Here is a 15954-nt window from a genome sequence, read left to right as displayed (position 1 = left end):
TTTTAATGTAAGCAAAAAAAAAAAATATTAACACCACACGACTAGGGATGTAATAGTGTAGTCGATTAACCGCTAAGCAAAAGCTTATAGGTTAATGCTATAGACTACACGCATTCCCAACCCCCTTGCCAGTAAATATTTTAGAGGACTGGTCAGCAACAGGTCTGCTGTGGCTCCGCATTTAAAGCATATTAGGAGTCAGGCAGGCAGGCAGCCCAGATCAGTTTTAGCTCATGCTGGGTCTGGGAGCTCAAGACCCCCCAGACAGGGGCTGCTACCTCTTTATTAGAGGCAGCAGCACAGGGTGACGAGCAGCCAGTTCACGAGGGGAGCTTGTTTTTAAAACGGGCTCCCCTCACGGACCAGCCCCCACCTGCCACCCTGCGCTGCTGCCCCAATACAGAGACAGCAGTGCAGAGTGGCAGGGGACCCCTCAGGAGAGAGGCTGAAGCACACTGGCTGCCGGCCCCACCCTCAGGGACTATAAAATAGTCAAATTACTTATAAGAGTTCATGAGGTTACTCAACTATTCAATTAACTGATATTTAACATCCATCCCTACACACAACTGCATGTTACAAACTGTCAGATGAAAACCAGGTTTTAATCTGAAAAACGAACAGTTTCAATTTTTGCCACCCAGAAATTTTTACATTAGAAAAACGGGATACATATTTGCTTTCCCTTTATTTTTTTTGACAAAAAAAGTTTTTATAAAGCCGGAACTAATACTTGTATAACTCAGAGAAAAAATTATCACATTCCTAAGGAACATTCTAAACGGAAGGGCTAAATATTTCCATATTTTTTTAATGAAAACTTTGACTTTGCAAACGGCAGATTCACAGGAGCCCATATATATAATGAACTAGGACATGGGTGGCCAAACCCGAGGCTCATGAGCCGCATGCGGCTCTATGATTAAAAAAATGCGTCTCCTGCTGGTACCGCTCAGGCCAGCAACTCTGTGCCGCATTCCAGCGAGCTCACAGCCGGCCGCTCAGCACACACCACCCAGCGCCTGGAGGGAGATGCGTTTGGCTGTAGTGGCATTAGGTTAGAGCTATGCTGGCAGGCAGGGAACTCAGCTGCGTTGCGGGACTGGGAAAGTGCCAGGAACCAGGCGCGTGGCTCAGCAGGGCTGCAGGAGGGGGAAGGTGCCGGGTGCATGGCTCAGCAGGACTGCAGAAGGGGGGAGGTGCCCGGCGTGGGGCTCAGCTGGGCTGCGGGAGGTGCCAGGAACTGGGTGTTGTCTGTCATCTGGGCTGCCTAGGGACTGGACTCAAGGGGAACGAGGGAGAGGGAGGGGCAAGGAACCAGCTCTGGACTCAGCAGGTCTGCAGAGTTTGCAAGGAGGTGCAGGGAAACAGGGCTCAGCTGGGCTGAGGGGAGGGAACAGACAGGCAGCTCAGCTGGGCTGCAAGGGAGGGGGTTGCAGGGAACTGGTGCTGGGCTCTTGAGTTGTGGGGGAAGGTCTTTTGGGGAGGTGCAGGAAAGGGAGGAGTCTCAGCTGGGTTGCAAGGGAGGGAGATGCAAAAAAGCATAGCAAAGAGGGGGCAGCAACAGGAGGCCTGAAATTACCTGCCTGGTCCAAAAAAATCCCGCATCTGTGACCAGTCAGGTCCAGACAGTGCAAGACCGGGACTGGCTCTGGGAAAGGGAAAAGGGACAGGGTTAGAGCGGGGTGGTGGTGGTGCCTAGCTCTGGGGAAGGGGAGGGGGATTGGGTTTGGTCACCAGCCTGTCGATTGTGATCTCCTGGTCGATTGCGGGGGCACGACAGTTGATCACTAGGTGTTCCAGCCCCCCCCCCCCATTTCCTCCCACCCCCAAGAAGCCCATGCTGACGCTACCTTCTGCGAAAATGTAGGTAGCACGCTGCCTTTCTGCAGCATTGGAGGGGGAGGGGGGAGTCTTGAAGCTACAAGCTAGGTTTTGTATCTCAGGAAGTAAGCGGGCTGCTCTTCCTCTCCCCTAAACAGCCGGCGAGCCTCCTGAAAAAAGTCGCGTCTGTGGCACGCCAGCGACTTCTTTCCCCCGCTGCCTTCCTGCATGGGGGAAGGGGAGTAGGAGTCCCGGGACCGCTCCAGCTCCAACTGCTCAGGAAGCATGTGGCTGTCATGTGGAGCGAGGAGCAGTGCATGGGCTTCCTGAGCAGTTGGAGCTGGAGCAGTCCCAGGACTTCCCGCCCCCCCCCCCCCCCCCCATATACAGGCAGGCAGCAGGAGAAAGAAGTTGCTGGTTCGCCACAGACCTGGCTGTTTGGGGGAGGGGGAAGCAGCGCATGTGCTTCCTGAGACCCCAGACCTTGTGTGCAGCTGCAGGATCCACAGGTACTAGCCCCAGCTGTCCCTGTCCCCTCCCCTGGTCACACACCCCCATGAGCACCCTGTCCCAGCACCCAGCCCCCACAAGCACAGATCAGGCCACATTAGTGAGGCTTGGGTTTTTTTTTTTTTTGGAGTGGTTGTTTTTTTTGCATCTCACTTGTGTGGCCCCAACTGACTTTTCTGTGGGTCAGTGACCCCCTGACTCAAAACAGGTTCCCCGCCCCTCTCAAATAAAGACAATGCTGACACATTTTGTGTTTGACATAGTATTTTATTTAAAAATGAAGCCTGGCCAACAAGCCCCCAATTGGAGCCAAATCCCCATCTGGCTGCAGCATCATAATACTCCTGCACCCCCCCAGACCTCAAACCTGAGCCTATCATACACTGGAACCCCCGTCCTGAGCCTCTCACATCCCCAAACTCCCGCACCCCCACATCCCCAGTCTTCTGCCACAACACCCCTGCACCATCCACACACTGCAAATCTGTGTCCTGAGCCCATCATACTCCCAAGCCTCCCTGCTCTGAGCCCCTCACACAGCCCAGTCCAAACTCCTGCACCCTCACAGCCAAAAGCCTGCGGCTTGCTCAGCACCCTAACCTTCCCCCTAACCCCAACACTCTCCAGCCTGGAGCCTCCTCCCTGAGCCAGCATCTTCTTCTCGACTTCCTTCTGCACCCAAATTCCCTCCCAGAGCTTGTACCTGTCACCGCTTCCCAGGGGTTTTTTTTTGTGATGGTATGCCCCGGGACCGTGTACCAACACCTATTTTTCCCCCCGCCTGGCTCAACAACTCTCCCCGCCCCCAGTACATGGCTCTTCACACTTTATCAACTGCTATTTTGGCTCTTCATCTCTCACGGGTTGGCCACTAGAAGGTAGACATATATCACTCAAAGGAATAGTGTCTGGTTGCTAATCAATAGCAAACAAGCTCTCGAAGCCAACAGAAATAAATGTACTAAAATGCATATAACAATTTATTATTGAGAATAAAACAAGCTGACAACAATACAGTCCTAAAATATATTGAAGCACATTAAGCAGCTAGACTATTTAGCAAGAACTAAGTAGCCATAACTAGTAATCTCTTCTCCAGAAAAGTATATACGACTCAAATAGATATTCCAGGTTTAGTGGTCTGCATGACAAGCGTATATAACATCCTTAATGACACAGTATCTTGCTCTCATCAGGCTTCTTTATTTATGAACAGTAAGAATAAAAAATAAAAACAAGCCAAGAAATTAAAACTTAAGCTAACTCTGCAAACATGTTGACATCTACTTTCCTGACACAGCATGCTTTTCCAGTTATCCTATGGAACATGGTATATTGAGTCTTTAATTCACCATCTTAGACTGAGCACTTTTGTTTCCCAGTTAATTCCTTTAAGGATAGGTTTTATTAAGGCTGTAGTTCCCAGAAAAAAAATGTGACTATAGAAATACCTCCTGAGAATGAGGATAATAAAATCTCTCTCTTCTGAGCAACAGACACAACTAGGAAGGGCTATAGGTTGTTGGCAATAGGGATGTGAATGTATAACCATGTAAAATGGTTAACTCGTAAGCCTGATCTGTTGGTTAACTTTCATGGTAAGGATGTTAAAATCAGATCAATCAACTAATCATATAGTCGATGGAATTTCAAATAGTCAAGAAAGACACTTCTACTTTGAAATGCAGGAAGAGCCTGTCCAGCTGCTGCTACATTTCGAAGGCAGAAGTGGGAGCCAAGGGGCAGCGGGGGACTCCGAGTCCTCTGCTGGCCCCAGGCTCCATTCGGCACTTCCACTTCTAAATGTACAAGAGCCCCAATAGGGACTCTTGTGCATTTCAAAGATAGAACATTGCCAAAGCGCCCCTCCCATGGAGCTGGAGGAAACCAGCTTTTAAGCCAGCTCCCCCCAGTACCCTTCTCTCCTTTCCCTTGCTGTCTGACAGAGGCATCAAGGGAGGGAAACAACTTGTGTCGACTAGCCGATACGCTTTTACTTATCAGACAGTCAACTAATTAATTCTTCACTTACATCCCTAGTTCATGGTTATATGCAGATTCCCTTCCCCCATTCCTGGGGAGTCAGCTGCCACCCTGCGCTGCTGCCTCTGTATTAGAGGCAGCAACTCGGGGGCAGCATGCAGCTCTCCAAGAGAGAGGCTGCAGGCAGGAGCCAGTGAGCCCCAGGAGCTGACTTAAAAGCAGGTGTGTGTAACGCTGAGTTTTCCAGCAGTTACATGTTACAAAATTACCCACATTTTAACATTCCTAGTTGGCAGGGCTTCTACACTGAAGCTATGGGTAGGACCTGACGTATAGTTTCCAACTGAGAAGGAACCAGGCTATGTAATTGGGCTAAAGATGCACTGAGGAACAGCTAGGCCGAAGGTCACAGCAGCAAAGTAAGCATTTCAGATAAGGAAGCCACCCTGGGAACTGGAGGGAGAACGGAAATAGGATCATGAGGCTGAAACTATCCTGTCACGTCACTGTTCTGGGGCCCACAGTTGGAATCCACTGTAGAAGGACACAGTGCCACTGGGGGCAACTTTGTGAGACCCCTTCCGCTAAAAGGAAAAGGGAGTGTTGACTTCCAAATCAAGGGAAATGAAGAAGGTAGGGGTCAAATACATTCAAATACTTTTTGGAGAAGCCTTCGCTTTGGAATTTTTGCTGAACTAGGAAGGAGGGTAGGAAGGAGGGATTTTAGTTTAATGAGGGGGCAGACTAGCATACCAGTGGGAAAAAACTGAGATCTAACTGCAACTCAATGACTGAGGGATCAAAAACTCTGTTATGTTAAATCATACCACGAAGAATTGTTCTCCCACTGTGAGAATATACGTTGTCTCCAGAATTTTGTAAATCTTGGAACAACTGCAAAAGGCAATAGTCCCATTAAACAAAAACAAAAACAAACAAGCAGAGAATTTCCAGTCTGACTAGCAATGAAGTTCCAAAAGAGTAGAGGACAAGGAGAGAGCAGAAAACAACAAGATTGCACAGCTCCTGTAAGTGTATGCACTGGCTCTGGTCTGCTGCCCCGAGCTGCTACCTCTGACCAAGAGGCAACAGTGAAGGAGGTAGCCAGCGTTTAACTGTTTGGGTAACCAACACACTCATGCTTATTGGTTACCCTTTTTAACATCCCTACTTAAATACAGCTTACAAACTGTATTATGCAGAAAAAATTGTTTTCAGCCATCTTAAGTTAAATGAAACAGGAATAGAAAGTTTCCTACTTTGTTAAGTCTTTTTTAAAAGCTCTCTTTTTTTTTTAAGTAATTATTGAATACAGTACTATATTCCCGCCCTCCTCCCTGCGCCCCTTTTCTGGGGTCTCCACCTACTGCCTGATAGCACAGTTCTGGTTTAAAATGAGGCATGTGGTTGATCAGTCAGTTCATAATTCTGAGATTTTACTGTAATGGTAATGCAAGTATTGTGTGGGGCTTCCAGTAGGACAAGACCCTTAAATTTAATGCAATAGAGCAGAAAGAGCCACCAGAGTGATTCACAAGGGACAACAAGGGAAAGGTTGGGTGACATGGACAAGAAAACTGATTGTAGCACTACCACAAGATTCTTTTAAAAGACAAATTACGTATAGGAGTAGAGTTAAGGTTGAACACTAAGCTTTAAATATGCATTTCTTAACTTTGGAGTATTTGCATTTTTTAAACTTAAATTTTCCATTATAATTGACTATTAACAATATCTTTAAACCTTTTGTAATGCAAAACTTATGAGGAAAAAGTGCATGACCATATCAGCAAGAGGGCAACAATTTCAAAGGTAGAAGTCAAGACTCTACTAAATCATTTACAAACTAATAAAATATCATACTTTTCCTAATTTTAGCTCCCTAAAATTAATTTTACTTTGCTGTATTATGCATAAAAACTCTGCCATGTATTAGGGACAAATATATTTTGCTCCAAATTCTTGAGATGTCCACTGAAGTTTAAAATACTAAAAGTTTTGAAAAACACAGAATTTCCTTCTAATACAGTATATTTGAAATCTAGCTTCACTGACAACCTGGCATATCATTCAATTATTACTTCATCCTGTGGCTTCCTACTCCACCTTCAGCAATACAACACACTTGCCAAACTAGAATTTATTTCTCACACACCTCTCCGGATTTTATGAGTCACTTTACTTCCCTTAGTTAATAAAGCATCTGTTCAAATAAAAAAAAGCATTCTGACAATCAACTTTAAAAGCAAGCATGTTTTCATTCGCAGCCATATAATCACTATCTACACTACTGAAATGAAAACAAGGCAAAATTAAATATGCCCAATCGGCCCAATTCTTAAAATTATTTTTAAATTTCAGACGATCTTCATAAGTGATCTGGATAGGCACATTTCTTTATGATTAAGAGGAACATATAATTCTTATTCTGGTATTTTTGCATTACAGGAGCATCATTCTACATGAATTTAAAAGCATTTCCATTTTCTTTATTTTGTTAAACCTGCTTTAACTAGAATGCATCAAGAAGTCTCATGTTTTATTGTCAAGAAAAGCACATTTGTACCAACAATGCCCCAATAGTTCAAAAGGATTCATTTTTCTCAAGAGAAAAGTAACATTTAGCATTTAAGTCAATAACAAATTCACCCATCATAAGGGAATGCTTCAAAAAAGTATCTGTAGGAACCTTACAGAATTAATTAGCCATTAGCTCAAGTAGTAACTTGTATAAGAAATATTCAGAGGGAAACATAGGATTTTCCATGTAAGAAGATGCACTATGGGCCACAGCTATGTTGCCTTTGGTATGCTATAGCAGCCAAGAATTTACACTTATTTTGGTTCTTAAGACAGCTCACAATAATGCTCAGTTTCCAAAGACTGCACATTGACTTTACTCAGTTAATGAGAAGCTGGTATAAGTAAAACAACCTTTAATCAAGCATACATTCATCACCTACTTTTCCGTACATTAGCTGTTCAACCTAGCTTCCATGCTGAACTGTGAATCAATGGTGAGCCACATGAGTAATTCCATAGTTCAAATTTAAATTTGACTCTTATAAAATGTCAAACAAATTTAAAAGGTATCCCTACTTTTATCTTTTGTAAAATGGTAAAATGAGTCACATTGAAATCATTATAAAGTCTTCTATTCACTAAAAAATGTTCCTGCATACTTTTCTTCAAGCCCAATCTTCAGGGGATTCCCTGAAAAAAATTCATTCCGATTTTGGTAATCTCTGAAAACAATCTTAAAAAGTAAACAGTCTTAAGCCTTTTCAGATCCATAATTTCTAACTGGTGAAGCTCGTCAAGCAGTAGAACACACGGAAGCTGTAGTGGACACCAAGCACAAACAAGGTTACCAGTGTTTTTAAGGCAATGTTGTCTAACCTTGTTCTGCACAGGGTTGGATGACAGTGGTAGAAATGCACAATTCAAACCTACACTTCAGTTTTCATCCAGGGCTGCCATTAATGAAGTTCTATACATTGGGAAATAAGTATTTGAAAAATCAAGAAGTGTTCAAAAGGCCTATGAACTCATGTCACAAACTCAAATGATGATGATTTTAACCTCTATCAGTAACCCAGGATCAGATCAGAATCTATCACCTAAAGGTAAAAAAATTACATCTCACCCCCTTTCCCCAAGCTGTCCAATCAACAGCTCACCATTTCTCCTGAACACATATAAAAGCCAATTATGTAAATCAGAGGTGTACTTTCTACCAAGTTATTTACACTTACATGGTCTCTGACCGCCCCTCCTCCCCCCCCCCCCCAAAAAAGTCAACAACAAAACCCCTCAATGCTGAGATTGGAACTACAGGTTGAAACTCTCTTAACTGGGATTCTCTGGCCCTGCAACACCCATAATCGGGCATGGATGTTGCCGGGCCAGAGTGTCCCAGTGGAGGGCCAGCAGCAAGGATCCCTGTGGGGCTGGCAGGACAGTAGGCTGCCCACAGGTAGCTTATGATGGAGCCACCCAGCACATGGCAGCAGGGCTGCCCTGCGGAGTTGGGAGACCTGGTGCGGGGCTGCCCAGGGAACCCTGGTGAAGCGCATGCATCTGCTCAAGACCACCCAGTATGTGGGCCCAAAAGCCCCAGCGCATGGTGTGTGCAGCTGCCTGGAGACCCAGCCCAGCATCGGACAGCACAGGAGAGCAACAGCAGTGTTGGCTGCCCAGCAGGGCAACAGAGCAGCAAAGTCTGCAGGAGGTGGGGAGCCGGCTGGGAAGCCAATGGCCAGGCCCCAGGGAGCTGGTGGCAGGGGGTCCATAAATTGATCTTCCCTGGTCTGGCAAAATCCCTCATCCGGGATCACTCTGCTCCTGAGGGTGCTGGACCAGGGAGGTCAAATGTGTATTCAGAGATAGCCTAACATATGCTGCCTTTCAATCTACAAAAAGCAGATTTGATATCTGCAGACAAAATCTACAAAAAGTAAATTTCTGAAAAAAATTATCTAGAAGACAGTAACTGATATGAAACCATCTAATGAACTTCAAAAGCTAGATTTAACATTAAACAAAATACAAGATTTACAAAAGCTATCCATAAACTTAGATATACACGACAAGTACAGTACATGTTAAATGAAAATATTAATTATAATAATTTTTCTAGAATTTCTAAATAAAATAAATTCGGTTCACACCCCCATCCTAGTCAGTAACTGTTGTGCAAGTTTAAAACTGCACTAAAGTTCTCAAAAAATAAATCTAACTCAATATGTAACATCCTACAAAGCTAAGAAAAATGAATTGTCAATATTATGAAAACCACAATCATTCTTTCTTTTCACTTTGATTTGAGTGTAAGATGCACAGTAAAGTTAAAGCTATACTGTCATCAAGAGAATTAATACTAATTTCTAGTTTTTACAGACACAGCTTTTCACAGATATATTCCAATGTGCTTTACAAAAAAAAATAAAAATGAGGTGTACTATTACAGTCAGACACCTAATTTTTCAGTTTGCCAGCAGTCTCCCCCTTTCTCCCCCCCCCCCCAAAAAAAAGTTTCAGGTCAAGCTGAACAAAAACTGAAAATTTAAAGAGTGTCATTGAATCAAAAAAGTTAAGAAAATTTTCAATTTTGTTGAATGAAACATTTCTTTTGACCCTGGTTAGATTGATTAAATAGCTAGAGGCAGACTCTGACAAGAAGGTGGTGGTGATGCCTATCTTACAACCTTTGGCACAGTGGTTAGGGCCAGGGGCGGCCCATCCATATAGGCGAACTAGGCGGTCGCCTAGGGCACCAAGTTAAATGGGGCGCTAAATGGTGGCGCAATATCATTGAGGGGTTTGGAGGTGGGGGCGTCGATTGCATGGTTAGCCCAGGGCGCCAGGTACAGGCAGCTAGTCTAGGGCCGCCCCTGGTTAGGTCACTCACCCAGTTCAGTTCCCCCCTCTATCTGATGAGAAGGAGGAATCTGAACTAGGGTCTCCAAGTGCCCCAGCCACTGGGCTTTGGGATACTAGGAAGATCTCACTTTTTCCTGGTCAAGCAGTTCCTCTGTGTATAAATAATAAGCAGGAAGATTTGAACTTGCAAATCCCACCACCCAAATACGTGCCCTAACCACTAGACCCTGAAGTCATTTTAATTCTCTCTCATCCACTGAGTGTATTTCCCTTCAAAAAAAATTAACAGCCTGTTTTAAACAAAGTAGATTATTTTCATGGCAAAAAATTAAGTGAAAAATTTGTAAGTTGAACGGAATTTAAGTAGTGGCACCCTACTTAATCTATGAACAATTTAAAAAATATTTGCTACTGAATAATATTTTTATCTAGTTTATGGTAGTAACCAAACCACCAAATCAATAGAACCCTGCAAATCTGCAGCTATTCACTTTCTCTCTCCAGATATGGATTAGGGATGTATATTCACGTTTAACCAGTTAACTGTTTAAATGGGGGTCGAGTGGGTATCCGCATCCGCGGATCATTTTTTATAGATGAGGATACCAATTTTATATCTGCGCAGTGCTTCACAAATTAAGTTCACAGTACCGGTGTTGTATGATATCCAAATACACGATGTTGCAAAAAGCTCAAATTCTAAATAGATAAAACAAATCCAGCAACAGACTAACAAATTAGGGAAACTTTAAGAGTACAAGAATGTTAATTCCATTTTCTTTTTGGAAGGGAGTTGTTTTGGTTTGGACTTTTTTTGCTTATGACATTTGAAGAAATCAACACATATTACTCAAGTTACCACTAACTTACTGTGCCTTAGATGAGCTAGCATTTTTTTAAATGTTGAATACTTAAATAGATCTTTCAAAACAATTTGTTCCAATTTAACCAAAACTCAAACAAATCTCTCAGTATTGCATAAACCACAGCAAAGCAAATTCTTAAAAATATGAAATGACAGCATTCTACTATTTTCATCAATCTTGACAACATAAGATTTCTGTTTGTTAGTTACTCCGATATTGACTTAAGTCGTAACATACAGTATTTTATATTCATTACATTTCTTAGGCCAGGAACCTCATCTTGATGTCTGTAAGAGTCATATACTGTGGATCTGGGGCAGTAATAAGTAACATGGACTTTTAAAGGATTTCTGAAACACACTAATCTTAAAAAAAAAAGTTAAATGCCTGCAATATTAGGTATAAATGTTGAATTACTTTCAGTAAGTCCACACATTGCTTCTATGAAAATATTTGTATTTAAAGTGGCAATGATAAAATACATTTATTTTTGCAAATGTGTAATCATTGAAAATTTCAGCGATCACACATTTACATGCAGGGGACAGGTAGGAGCCAGTGCTCACAGGGCGCCGGCTCCCCGCAAGCACCAGGTCCTGCCTGCTCTCCCCTTCCCCCAGATGAAAACCAGCTCTCTCCAAGCACCCACTTCCGCTTGCTCCCCCGAAATGCTGCCTTGGTGGGAGACAGCAGGAGGGGAACAGGCAGCTCCGTGGGAGACAGCTCCCCATGTGGACTGGGTACCACCTAATACAAAAGGCAGCAGCGTGCAGGGGGAGGGCTGGCTCAGCAGGAGCTGGCTTTTAAACTGGCTGCCCACAAGTACTGGCTCCCTCCAGCCAATCCTTCCAACTGCTGCCTCTGTGGGATGAGCCCAGGCTTATCAGTTAACCATGTACACGGGTACACATTCACATCCCTAATTTAAAGAGGTTTGTTCACAGTGTAACAAAATATGAACCTCTAGAAGTGCACTATCCACTTTACTTAGCGAAAAATCTTGAACTTTTACCATGTAAAACACTTTGCAACTTTCATCTATAGAACTTAAGCTCTTTAGCAAAATGATACTTGAAAAAACATACAGAATGTATGGGAAATAGAAGCCAACAAAAATTATGAAATTTGCTCAAATCAAACGGCAAGCCAGGGAGAAATGGAAATAGAACTCAAATTCTATATCCTACCTAGTAGCTCACCCTGTCGATTACTTGTAAAAATAAAACTAGAGTTTTCAAAGAAGCCCAAAGGGAGTAAAAAATGTCAATGGAATGTGCACACCTAACCCCCTGAGGACTGATCCACACAAACACACACTGAAATAGCATACATTACAAAATAAGAGTATCCACATAGACTTGCAACATAACATTCGGTATGAATTAAAACTGATTATTTCAGTACAAGTTACTGTATGGATCAATCTTTTGGCTCATTTAAAAATCCCAGCCTACATGTCTGTAAAACAGCACTACAATTCACAATCAAATCAACAGGACAACTCACAGTAATAAAATTAAGTATGTGCATCTGCAGAAGCTTGGGCCTAAACTGCCAATCTATGACTCCAAGTAAAATATAATTTCTCACTACAACCATGCTAAAGGGCAAGCAAGTAGCAAAAGTACAAGGACCAGTAAATCTCCATGGTAAACATGCAAAGCCAACTTAAAGTAATGATTTTTTCAAGCTGGCTGTCTCTAGCACAGTTACACAGCAGAAACAATTTGCCATAAATGGAAAGAAAGGGGGATAAGACTGGAAACACTAAGGAGAGAATTAATAGAGAATAGGTAAAAATTCAGCTACTGGTAGTATTTTGTGTCAACCTATAAGTAACTCCTGAGAGAATTCTACACCAAGTGAAAACAAAAACACTGTGCCTAAAAGCTCTGTTTGTCTTGTTTATTAAAGTAACGATATAATCTCACCAGTTTCAATTATTTTAATAATTTATTTCAAAATATCTGTCAGCAAGTATGTATGTAACAATACATAGAACAAAAAAAAAGATTCCCCCAGGAGTAGAGAGCAAAGGAAACCCCTATGGCAACCCAGTTCCTGTTATGCTTTTGTCGGGCACCTTAATCTGGTGTCTCACATGTGCCAACTAAGCACACCTTGGGGGAAAACCTGCCTCAAGTCTTTTAATCGATTCTCATTTTTTCATTCTGCCCCTGAAAGAGTTCCCATATTTCAATTTCCCAAATAATGGACCCTTCTGGGGACATTTTTTTTTGGGGGGGGGGGAGGGGGAGGAGAGGGAGTGTATGCAGGGACTGTATGGGGTCACTCCTACCCCAGACACTAATCCTTCTTCCTCCACAGCCCTGATGCAGGCTCCACTCCACATAACCGTAATACTGTCCCACAAGTTAGAGAGACCCCATACCACCGGGTGGGTGGTGCCACAATGTAAAAGGTTCAGCTGACTATGGAACAACCCAAGTCATGCCCCCAACAGGACCCTTCCCTGCCTCAGTCTTCCCTCCCAGAAAGCAGCAGCCCTTTGCTGAAGCCCCCAGCAGTTGCCCCTGCCTCTCTCTTCAGGGCACAGCTTGCCAGCTCCAACAGCTGCCATGCAGGGAAGAGGCTCAGACACACCATGTGACAAAGTGGGGCCAACAAACTCAGGAACTGCAGCCCATCTGGGCCTTCCATGCAATCACGCTGCAACCTGGGGAACCCAGCCTATGCCTGGTCAACCTGCACTTAGTGACAACCAGCAGCTCCACAGCACCAACTGTGTGGGGGAAAAAAATGAAATTACATAAAGAACATTAATTCTGCTATGCACAATGGTCCAGAACTCCCCCAGGAATAACAGGCTGTCACTGAGAGTACTTCGGTCCCAGGACAAGCTATGGAAACTGCATTAGCAGTAGCTCCTACTTTAAGCAAGTGCTTACAGGATATCAGTGTTTTTTGTAATACCTAATGAAAAAAAATGTAGCAATATACCACAAAATACCCAGGATCCTTATATTGGTAATATTAATGGCATAAACAGTTTGCAACAGTGCATAGAACAGACCACACACAATTACATATTTTTCAAGCTTTAATAATTATATTGCTTTTAGCTTTTTTATGGTTTTCCTGCATCTATGTTAATCTGTACCTGGGACTCAAACTGGGATTGCAATTTAAAAGAAGGCTACTACAGAATTCTTCTGGGACCTTTGTTAATAAACAACCGTAAATAGGTCCAGGTCAAAAGCAAGTATTAATTTCCTTTTCCCTGGGAACATGCACATGATCAGTTTCCACCCTATAAGCAGGGACCCTGATGTCATAGACAAATAGGACTATAACCTACCTACCCAAGCCCTCCCCCACACCCTTTCAAAGCAGACACACAACACTGACCAGCTGGAGTGAGTATGACAAGAGGTAGCAGTGGGGTGTGGCTTGTTATTTAAAAAAAAAAAACAATCCCAGCTTCATTCCAGTCATTAAACACCCGCCCATTTCATTAGAAAGAAATCACCCACTGTGTTTTTCCGGTACAACATGTGAACTCTCAGGACTAGGAATCTGCCCGATATTTACTTTAAACTGAACATTGGCAACCTCAAAGTTTTCAGACACATTAAGCCAAAAAGGCTCCGTCGTTACGCCCTTGGAAAGTTACCCAGGAGATTTCACCCTGAGCTGGGAAGTAAGAGCAGCTGCGTTTTAAAGGGGGCATTTTCCGCACAAAGTGAAACCTTTTAAACACTCCCAGACTCTCCTCTCTCACCGGTCGCCGCTCTCTGCTGCAGCGTTACAACGCACAGCCCCCCAAATCGGTGCTCCTCTTTCCAGCCCCTCCACAGCCCAGAGGGTCCCTCCCTGTCCCCACTTGGCCGGGCTGAGAGGAGACTTTGTGATCTCTCCTCTTTCCTCTCGGTTGCAAACCTGCTCTCACCCGTGACCCTGGGGCACTGCAAGAGCGAAAGCTGCTCCCACCTTGTCCCCGGGCAGCAGCCCCACCTCGGCCGGGGAACAGTCACCTTCGGACGGGGGGGGGGGGAGGGGGAGTCTTAACTTCCCGCTCCCCTGCTGCCCGAGCGCGCACTGACAACAGCGCCCCGGCGGGGGGAGGGGGGCGGGAGGGGGAGAACCTGGCCCGGTTTCCCCCTTCCCCCTCCCCCGGCCTGAGGGAGAGTTTCGGGGAGGGGCGCGCCAGGCTGACCCGGTGGCTGCGGGGGGCGGGGCGGGCGCGGCCTGTGCCGGGCGCGGCGTCTCACCTCGCGGGGGAGGGAGAAAGCGTCCCAGCGCCCGGGCCGGGCTGCACTGGGGGGGGGGGGGGGCAGGTGGTGGGAGCAGAGGGGGCGCCGTGAGGCCGGGCCCGCCCTCGCTGGAGTCAGGTGGCCGGGGGGGGGGGGGGTCGCTGGGGCCGATGGCGCGCAGGGGCAGGTGGCCCGGCGGCGGCGGCGGGGGGGGGCGGCGCAGGGGCAGGTGGCGGGGGGGGGGGTCTCACCTCGGTGGGGGGGCTGATCTCGAACAGGTCCAGCCGGTTCGCGTTCCAGTGGTTGATGATATCGGCGAGCTTGCGCCGCTCCTCCTCCCGGCTGCCGCCGCCCGACATCCTCCTCCTCCTCCTCCGCCGCCGGGGCGCTCGGTGCGGGGCCGCTGGGCCGGGGTCTCCTGGGGCCGGGGCGCTCCGCGCGCTCGGATTGTTTTTATCCCGGGCGCGCCCGGCTGCTCGGTGATAACGCGCGGGGGGGGGGGGGCGGCGCCTCCTGCTCGGCAGCGTCTTGCCGGAGCCGAGCGCAGCCGCTGCCCCGGTGTCTCCCTCACACACACACACACCGTCCCGTGCGCGCCCCCGCCTCTCGGCGCGCGCTCCCCTCCCACGCCAGTCACCTCCCCGCGCCCGGGCGGCTGCGGCGGGAGCGCGCCTCGCAAGGTTCGGCCCCGCTGCAGCCAGGGCGGGGTGGGGCGGCAGCGCTGCGCTCTCCCGGGCCGGGATCCCGCTGGGGCGGGCCGGGGTAGGCGGCGCTGCGGAGACTCAGGCCACCGCTCCTGGGTTGTACGACCGACCAGGGCGGAGCCGGGATCCGCGCCGCACCCCCCTCGCGGGGCAGGATCGGGGCCCGGTGCTTCACTCCCGGTGAATAAAAGGTGGATCCAGCCCTTTTCCCTGAGCTGATCAGCGAGTCGGTCTGTTTTACAGGCGGCTTGTTTTTTCATTTTCGGAAGGAATAACAGTTTTGCTCTTTGTATTTCTTGGCTCTCTTGGCAATCGCACGCTTTGAGCAGACAAAAACCCCTGCAACTGGAGCACATGGCTGGGAGAGAGCCCGAGCGCTCTTTATACTCTGTCACTGGCTCACCAGGTGGCCCTGAGCAAGTCACTTCACCTCTAGTCTATACCTCAAACCTTTCTCCCCATGTAAAAGGA

At 46.2% G+C, this 15954-nt stretch overlaps 1 protein-coding gene across 23 annotated transcripts in view; it reads right to left on the bottom strand.

Annotated features, from left to right (window-relative positions):
* AFDN (afadin, adherens junction formation factor) overlaps nt 1-15492 on the bottom strand; it is a 208357-nt gene extending 192865 nt beyond the window's left edge. For 6 of the 23 annotated variants that reach the window (XR_016349228.1, XM_089777344.1, XM_075924647.2 and 3 more), the window contains exon 1: nt 15031-15490. Coding sequence is in view for 22 of the 23 variants with exons in the window: in XM_089777344.1 (XP_089633470.1) it covers nt 15031-15138 (108 nt within the window). In the remaining variant the exon portion in view is untranslated. Of the gene's footprint in view, nt 1-15030 lie in introns of all 23 variants that reach the window. The other 17 variants (XM_075924649.2, XM_075924650.2, XM_075924652.2 and 14 more) reach the window with 5 other exon arrangements.
* Between the last annotated feature and the right edge of the window lie 462 nt (nt 15493-15954).

This window comes from Pelodiscus sinensis, chromosome 3 (genome assembly GCF_052426305.1).
Source record: "Pelodiscus sinensis isolate ZL-2025 chromosome 3, ASM5242630v1, whole genome shotgun sequence".
NCBI classification, from domain to species: domain Eukaryota; kingdom Metazoa; phylum Chordata; order Testudines; family Trionychidae; genus Pelodiscus; species Pelodiscus sinensis.
The sequence above is the reverse complement of the archived record's forward strand: the minus strand, read 5'-3'. Positions and strand labels throughout refer to the sequence as shown.